The sequence below is a fragment of the Rosa rugosa genome, chromosome 4 (genome assembly GCF_958449725.1).
Source record: "Rosa rugosa chromosome 4, drRosRugo1.1, whole genome shotgun sequence".
Lineage (NCBI taxonomy): Eukaryota > Viridiplantae > Streptophyta > Magnoliopsida > Rosales > Rosaceae > Rosa > Rosa rugosa.
Window position 1 is genome coordinate 49,205,922 of NC_084823.1, and position 9,065 is coordinate 49,214,986.

The window sequence follows — 9,065 nt, forward strand, 5'->3', positions numbered from 1 at the left end:
CCCTTTATATAGGGATAGAATTACAACGGAAATATCGATTACATTAATGATACTAAATGCTGATTGATCCGTAATTGTGCTGATTGATGGTAATCACTGATTCCTTGATTCCCTCTCCGTCAGTTGCTTTGACGAAGGCACACAATATGTTTTTCCTTTAACACTCCCCCTTGTGCCAAGTCAAAGCGAAATGGTGCATGAGTTGTTGCCTTACTAAAAACCTTGCCAAGTAACAATAAAAACCTTGTGGGACAAAAAATACGCCTTGGTCGAAAGAAAAGAGCACAACGCACCTTTTACATTTGAGGATGACATGTGTGTTAGACTCCCCCTGACGTCTACACCTCCCCCTGATACTTACATTAATCAGGGGAGCTTGGAAAGTCTTCGCATTCCTATGCTTTTCACATGTTTCTCAAATATGGCCTTAGGCAATGATTTGGTGAACAAATCTGCCACATTCTCCTCAGATCTTACTTGATTCACTTGAATCTTGAGGATGGCCTGTTGTTGCTGATTGTACAAAAACTTTGGCGATATGTGTTTTGTATTATCACCCTTGATATATCCTAGCTTCATCTGTTCGATGCAAGCTGCATTATCTTCATAAATGCAAGTAGGCTCTTCAGTGGTAGAACTCAAACCACTAGTCCCTCGAATATGTGTGATGATAGCTTTTAACCATACACATTCACGAACCGCCTCATGTAGAGCAATGATCTCTGAGTGGTTCGAGGAGGTAACCATAAGGGTTTGCTTGGTTGATCTCCAAGATATCGCCGTGTTCCCAATGGTGAATACATAACCAGTTTGGGAACGACCTTTATGTGGGTCAGAGAGGTACCCAGTATCAGCAAAACCAACCAAAACGTTATTTGGCGTTTTGGTGTAGTGAGTGGCGCTTTCGCCATCAACATTTCCTTTAGGGATTGCAGTTCCATCTGCGGTCCCTCTTGTCTCTCTGTAGGGAAAGAACAGTCCCAAGTCAATGGTTCCTTTTAGGTATCGAAGATGTTCTTGATACCATTCCAGTGACGCTGCGTTGGCGCTGAGCTAAATCTAGCTAACAAGTTCACTGAGAATGCAATCTCTGGTCGAGTACATTGGGTTAAGTACAATAATGCGCCTATTGCACTTAGATAGGGAATTTCAGCTCCCAACACTTCTTCGTCATCTTCCTTTGGACGAAATGGATCTTTCCTTGCATCCAAACTTCGACCGATCATGGGAGTGCTAGCAGGATGCGCTTTGTCCATGTTATATCGCCTGACTTTTGGACATACGCAGACTGGTGGATTAGTATTCCACAAACTCGGTGTTCTAGTTCAAGGCCTAGATAGAATCGAGTTTTCCCAAGATCCTTCATCTCAAATTCGGATTTCAAGTAGCTCGCGGTTTCTCTTATTTCGTCAAGAGTACCTATTATGTTCATATCATTGACATATACAGCTACAGTTGCAAATCCGGAACTTGTTTTCTTTATGAATACGCAGGGGCATACTTCATCGTTCTTATATCCCTTCCCAATCAAGTAGTCACTTAGACGGGTATACCACATCCGCCCGGATTGTTTCATTCCGTAAAGTGAGCGTTTCAACTTAATTGCAAACGCACTCCGTGGTTTAGAGTCACTTGACTTGGGTAATGTAAGGCCATCAGGCACTTTCATATATATCTCTGAATCTAGATCCCCATAGAGATATGTAGTAACCACATCCATGAGCTGCATTTCCAGTCCTTCGAAAATTACTATGCTAACTAAGTAGCGGAACGTTATAACGTCCATTACGGGAGAGTATGTCTCCTCGTAGTCAATTCCAGGGCGTTGTGAGAAACCTTGCGCCACAAGGCGAGCCTTGTACCTCAGGACTTCATTCTTCTCATTACGCTTTCTGACAAAGACCTATTTATGTCCTACAGGCTTTACACTTGGTGGGGTTAGCACTACCGGACCAAATACCTGTCTCTTTGTCAGAGAATCTAATTCTGCCTGGATTGCTTCTTTCCATTTAGGCCAATCTGCTCTTTGTTGACATTTTGCAACAGAGCGTGGTTCGATATCATTGTGCTCTATGATTCCTCGAGCGACAGTATATATCATCAATGTGTATGGAAGATCTTTCTATCAACTCATACGCACTCTCATAATCCTTTGAGATTTCTTTGTTCTCTGGAATCATTTTAAACATCGGAGCGTCCTCCAGTATTGATTCATGGACATAACTATAATCAGAGACAATCTCATGAGAGGGATTCTATACATTGATGATTAGTTTGTGCCTTACTCACCCTCTTCTTCCTTGGGTGAGTGTCAATCGAACCAAGTGGCCTCCCCCTCTTCCTTGGGGAGCCACGGCCTCAACCACACCTCCACTAAGTGCGGTTGCAGTGCCTCTATCTGCGGCACCGTGCCCCTTGTTGGGGACTTCTAACCTTGCAGGCACATTTGCAGCTGGTATATGTGATCTCGTCACTTTTGCGATATTAGTAAACGCATCAGGCATCAAATCTGCTACGTTCTGAAGATCGATTATTCTTTTCACTTCACTTTCACTTTGTGAAGTGCGGGGATCAAAATGAGACAGAGTGGGGACAAACCACGACAATTCCTGTCGTTCCCTTGGAAAATCCTTTTTCCTATCTCCCCCTAACGACGGGAAGACTGTCTCATCAAAGTGACAAACCGCAAATCTAGCGGTAAAGAGATCGCCTGTCAAGGGTTTCCAAATAGCGGATAATTGTTGGGGATTCGTATCCAACATAGATACTTAATCGTCTCTGAGGACCCATTTTGGTGCGCTGTGGGGGCGCAATAGGCACATATACTGCTCAACCAAATATGCGTAAGTGTGAAATGTCAGGCTCATATCCAGTTACCAACTGGTACGCAGAAAATGGTTGGCTAGCAGTGGGTCTGAAACGAATAAGTAAAGCTGCGTGCAATATTGCATAACCCCATGCAGATATAGGCAGGTTGGTGCGCATAACCAATGCCCTTGCCACCATCTGTAGCCTTTTGATGGTGGCTTCTGCGAGACCATTTTGTGTATGCACATGGGGTACAAGATGCTCTATATCGATCCCAATAGACATGCAATATTCATCAAATGCTTTTGATGTAAACTCTCCAGCGTTATCAAGCCTTATAGACTTGATAGGGTGATCAGGGTGGTGAGCCCTTAAACGTATAGTCTGTGCTAGGAGTTTTGCAGCATTTCTTGTGGACACTAAAGCGACATGTGACCAGTGTGTCGAAGTATCCACCAGAACCATAAAGTACTTAAAATGGTCCGCATTCTGGATGGATAGGTCCACAGATATCTCCTTGTATCCTTTGTAAGAATGGAATGTTTTGTGTTGTATCTTTAGCATAGGAAGGTCTCTATCCTGTTTTTGCTAAAGGGCAGGCTTTGCAAAACGAGTGATGTGCCTTTGAAATAGTCAATGAGGCATAATGGGAGGGAGGTAGTGCTTCTGGTACTTCAGAAGGCAATGACTGCATTTGAGCAATACTAGAACCGACACCTTGCAGTGTGACGGATTTTTGTCCCATTTTATTTTTCACTCGAAAGAAGGGATGTCCATATGAGTTCTTTAAAATACGGATCATCATGTCACGACCGAGGTGCCCTAGGCGGTCATGCCAAAGCCTGTATGAGTCAGTGTCCCACATTTCATTGTTGGTGACAGCATAGGATTCAATGATCCGAATCGTAGTGAGGTACAGTCCACTAGATTGACTCATAAGTTTCTCTAAAATGCGTTTCCTTCCACATTCATTAGAGGTAATATAAAAGTATTCAGTTCCATTCTCAAAAACATGATAATCGTTGGCATGAATATCTTTGATACTTAACAAGGTTCGATTAGCTCTTGGTGCATACAGAGCGTATCTCATATTCTTTAGAGTATTTGTATTTATGTAGAATGATAATTTTTCATCCAAATAATTTTTTCTTTTTCTAGATGTATTGCTTTACATCTTTATAGTGCAATTTTGAACCATGTAAATATGTGTAGTAAATAAATTTGAATAAATTCAGTGCTTCAGAATAAAATTCAAAATTTATTAATAAGCCAACGATAATCAAATCAAGGTCTTTGTTCATAAATCTAATTCATCAAACCATTATTGAAATAAACTTTAAGACCAAGTAATAGTCTAATTAAAAATGAGGCATTATGCCTTCATATCTGTCTTTGGAAAATAAATAGATAAAGCAGGTCAATCAAAATCTAGTGCATCCATTGACTGAGCAAGTTCCTTGTTGCCATTGAGGTCTGCAATTGTGAGGTTGACATCTGGGTCATGGCCTCCTTCTTCCATATAGTGAGTTTCTTGTTCTTTAGACTCCCTATATCTCTTGTAAGTGGCTGCAACTATGTTGCTTGCTTGGCAGTTCTTGTACCAATGCCCAATGATTCCACACCTATAGCATGGTTCATTGCCAACTCTATCCTGTTTGACTGAAGGGTTCTTAGGTGCCTTTTGCACCTTGTTTCCATCACCTCCACGTCCCTTTCCACGTGGTGCATTGTTGCCACGTGGGTAGGGATCAGCACGTTCAAACCTCTTTGCATTGGAGTTCTTTCCACCTTTTATTTTTCCATAATTAGCCTCGGGAATTTTCTTTGTCCCAGTGGGCCTAGCATTGTTGTGCAAGAGATCCTCATTTTGCCTCTCAGCCACTTGCAGTAGGCTGATCAGCTTTTTGAAGGTTGTGATTCTTTTGTTGTCATACTCCAGCCTATACTGGTCCGCTAGTATAAGCGCTGAAGTAGGAAAGGTGGAAAGAGTCTTGTAGATCATATCATCTTCTGTGATTTCCCTTCCACAGAAATTGAGACGTGCCTGTAGGCGCAACATGTCCTTGTTGAAGTCATTGACCCTTTTATAGTCAAGCAAGCGGATTCCATTCCACTGAACAGCCAGTTCTGGGAGCAAAGTGTCATGAATGTTCCCAAAACGTCCCTTAAGGGCATCCCACAGTTCTTTGGGTGTCTTCAACTAAAGGTACTCCCAGCGTAGGCTAGGATCAATATGTCGCCTAAGAAACATTAAGGCATTTGCTTTCACCTTGTTAGATAGTTCATCATCTTTGGGATCAGTAATGGTGGCAGTGTAGTCTTTTGCCACAAAGGCAGTTTCCATATCGGAAACCCAACGATGGTACTCAAGTCCTTCTGAGTCCAAGATGTCAAACTCAGGTCGAGTTGGATCAGCCATCTACATAAAACAAGAGAGAAGATATAAATTACGCAGTCATAAAGACATCCACGTAAATTATTTTCCAAACATATGAATTAGATTTCAAGACCAAGATTCGTAATGGTCACATTTTTTTTCGATGCTATGTGAAAATACTTTATCACAGTAAGTGAGTGTATAATGCGCATGAATTTTCATTATCATGGCCAAACGGTATTGATATGTTGCATTAAAAATAATCATAGTACATTTAAATATATCATATAAAAATAAGCTTCATGCTCAAATTTCACAAATATACAACAAATTATATACTACACATAATAATAGCAATAATATATCATGCGTAAAATAAAATATAAATAATAGCATAATACAAAGCATGCGTAGGCATAATTTATATAAACATGCTAAAAATTTCATAATAAAATATAAACAATAAAATATAAAGCATGCTTAAACATAATTATAAATCATGCGTAAATATAATCATATAAAACATAAATAATAAGGCATGCTCAATAATCCTAATTAAATATACTATAGTATGAAATTAAATAAATAAAAGAAAACATACTTGATTTTGAGTAAATAAAACGATCCTAGCGCACGCGCGTGTTGATGCAGGCGTGCGTAGCGATGTTTTTGGGCTTGGGCCACTTCCTCTTTTTTCAGCAATGGACCACGGGCCTTGTTGTTTGTTTTTCTTTTGCTTGGCCTGCTAAAGTTTTCTTTTTTCTGTGGGCCGTAGGGCCTGTTTCTTGTTTTTTTTTCGTTTCTAGGCCACACAATTTTTCTTTTCTGGGCATGCAGGTTTTTTTTTGTCTTGGCCACAGGGCCTGATTCCCCTTTTTTTCTCTGGGCCGAGGGCCTTTTCTTTGGCCTTCTTTTTTTTCTGTTTTTTTTTTTATTTTATTCTTTGGGCCGGCTCTATACTGTGAACCTAGTCACCTTCTTTTTTGTCTTTTTCTTCCTTCTTTCTCTCTCTTCGCGTCTTCTTCTTCCTACAGGTTCTTTGTTTGCAGGTGGGTGGGTACCGATCGATCAGGTTTGCAGGTGGCTGACTCAGGTCGTGGGCGAGCGCCGGTGTCCGGGTGTGGATGTGAAGGCCGGTCTGCAGCGAGGTTGGGCGAGCGCTGCTGTTCGTGCGCCGATCTGGATGTGGAGGCCGGTCTGGGCTGTAGGCGGAGGTGGAGGTGAGCAGCAACGTGGTGGCAGGGGCTGCGCTGGGCAGATCGAAGGCGCTGTGGGCTGGATGCGTCCGTGCTGGGATTGGTGGGCTGCTGGGAGGAGAGGGCGGTGCTTTGTATAGGGGAGCAGGCTGCAGGTGAGCGACTGGGAAGACGGCGCAGATCAGAATCGGGCTGGAGGAGCGTTGGATTGTGCCGGAATTTGGTCGCAGTCGGAGCTGGGCTCGGAACCGTAGCCGGGTCGGGTCTTCTTTGGAGGTTACTTCTAGGTGGGTGTCCAAAAGGAAAGCTTGGGTGTCCAAAGGGAAAGCTTGGCTGCAGGCGGGCTATGCAGTAGCGCGGGGCGCTGGGCTGCGCGGCCGGGGGAGAGAGATTTTTTATTTTTTTTTTGTTTAGGGCGGCAGAGGAAAAAGAAGAAAATATATTTTTTCTTCTAGGGTTTTGGTTGTTGTTTTTTTTTCGACGGAAAGAAACTAGAAAATTAGGATTTTTTTTCTTTTGGCTATTTGCTCTGAGCGTGCTGATAACGTGTTAAAGTGAAATGACAATTGGAATTGGTCTACTCATTTCATTTCATAATCCCTTTATATAGGGATAGAATTACAACGGAAATATCGATTACATTAATGATACTAAATGCTGATTGATCCGTAATTGTGCTGATTGATGGTAATCACTGATTCCTTGATTCCCTCTCCGTCAGTTGCTTTGACGAAGGCACACAATATGTTTTTCCTTTAACATCACCCAATATGTATGTACTCATCCTCATGATTTTAAAAGGAAATCAAATGAATTCTATATAAGTAAAACTCGTAGATCAAAGTTATTGGTCAAAGCAATAGAATTGCACCATTAACCTCATGGATCATCATAGAGTTAAATGAAAACAAAATAGAGCAAAGCGTGCTGATAACGTGTTATAAAGTAGAGAGAAAATAGAGAGAGAATAGTTGGGAGGAAGTAGAAGTATATCATTCAGTCTCATTAGCCTCCTTTATATAGAGGTAGAGTTTACATCAAAGTACACAACTAATGAGTATTTACGTGGACAGCCATATAGATAATAATATTTACAACATTAATGATATTTTTTTTTTTTTTTTGAGAATGTGAAGTGTTAGAGAAGTTTTAAATACACACCCCTAATTACTTAATACACACTCCATACTTAATACACCACCCATTTAATTTCTCATTCTAATAATTTACTAAATACACAACTCAAAGTACCTAAAATACCCTTAATCTCAAAAATCATGAAATATCCTACTTTTTTACTATATTAAGGTTACTATTTAATATGATTAGTATATTCTAATATATTGACATTTTGCAAATGACCCTATTGATTACTTGTGTTAGTTATTGAGAAATCCATAAAAATTTATTATTGTTGCCTTTAAATAGATGCATATAAATAGGCTTTGTGTTATTTGAGCTCTCATCCACCAAACACCATGTTAATCAAGTATAAAATTATGAGTTGAACATTCAACCAAAACTATACTAGTAGTTTCTCCATAGTGGCGGAACTAAATAGTTGTCATTAGAGAGGCCAAACAAATTAACAATTACAAAGTTTTTTCACCTGTGATGTTTTATATTATAAAATAAATTGATTAATCATAACTCTTAGAACAAAAAATGAAATTAACTAAAAAATGGGAGTAAAGCGATATGTTTTAAAAATATTTAATGCCATTGATTTTGAAATTCTAAATATTATGGTCTCTAACCTCATCTAATTACAATTTATTTCCTTTCAAAAAAAAATTACAATTTATTTAAGGAAAAATTAAATTAGATAGTTTCTAACTTTATTCTTGTATTAAATTGGGAGGGGCCATGTATAGAAATTTGTTGTGTTTATCTAACTATTTATACATAAATAGAATAATATAAGGAAAATATGAACAGGTTGAGAAGATCATTTAGATTCCTAACTGTGAACCAAATATTTTTAACTGTGATCGTTCGCTCAAAACTATCACATTCCTAACCAATTTATCCTCTATAGATTCAACTAATACAACATTTTTTAATTTTGGTATATTTGATGACGCCCTTCGATTTAGGATGTTGGGTTCGACAAATTTTCCACAAAAATTCCTAAATGTTCAAGTAAATCCAGAATATGTGTCTGGCCAAAACTCTAGGTTACTTGACCTAGTTGTAATAGGGTTTTGAATTAGAGATATTCTCGAAGATATTCATAGATATCTGATTAATTGTACGATTATCTTTCCTTGTACAACTTTGATTCTATGTCTTGTAATCCTCTATATAAAGAGGTCCCTATTATCAATGAAAGTACGACTCAATTCTCTCCCAATTCAGTTTTCCTTAAACACGTTATCAACACGAAGCTCTAACCCTAAAATCCCAAAAACTAAAACCCAAAAACCCTAGCCACCGTGCTAGCCTCGCCACCGCCCGTGCACCCTCGCTGCCCTTGCTCATCAAGGACCCCTCCTCGGCCCCTCAACCCTCGGCAGCAGCTCCACACGCAATCTGCTTTGCCATCTGCGGCAACCAGGATTGAAGCAACTTCTGCAATCCCATAACCAGGATTGAAGTTCGACTGTACGTAACCATGATTGAAGCAGCCTCTGCAATCCCGTAACCAAGATTAAAGTTCAACTGTACGTAACCAAGATTGAAGT

At 39.9% G+C, this 9,065-nt stretch overlaps 1 protein-coding gene across 1 annotated transcript; it reads right to left on the minus strand.

The window, feature by feature from the left end:
• Positions 1-4,099: 4,099 nt before the first annotated feature.
• LOC133742107 (uncharacterized) lies at positions 4,100-5,975 on the minus strand. The gene is made up of 2 exons (XM_062169792.1): positions 5,787-5,975; positions 4,100-5,227 (listed from the first exon to the last, which is right to left on the minus strand). The coding sequence occupies exon 2, from the start codon at positions 4,865-4,867 to the stop codon at positions 4,226-4,228; it is 642 nt and encodes a 213-aa protein (XP_062025776.1). The 5' UTR covers positions 4,868-5,227; positions 5,787-5,975; the 3' UTR covers positions 4,100-4,225.
• Positions 5,976-9,065: the final 3,090 nt, after the last annotated feature.

What these genes read in the sequence shown, in the direction of transcription:
- LOC133742107 (XM_062169792.1), bottom strand. Translation starts at nt 4,867, where the DNA reads ATGTTGCGCCTACAGGCACGTCTCAATTTCTGTGGAAGGGAAATCACA.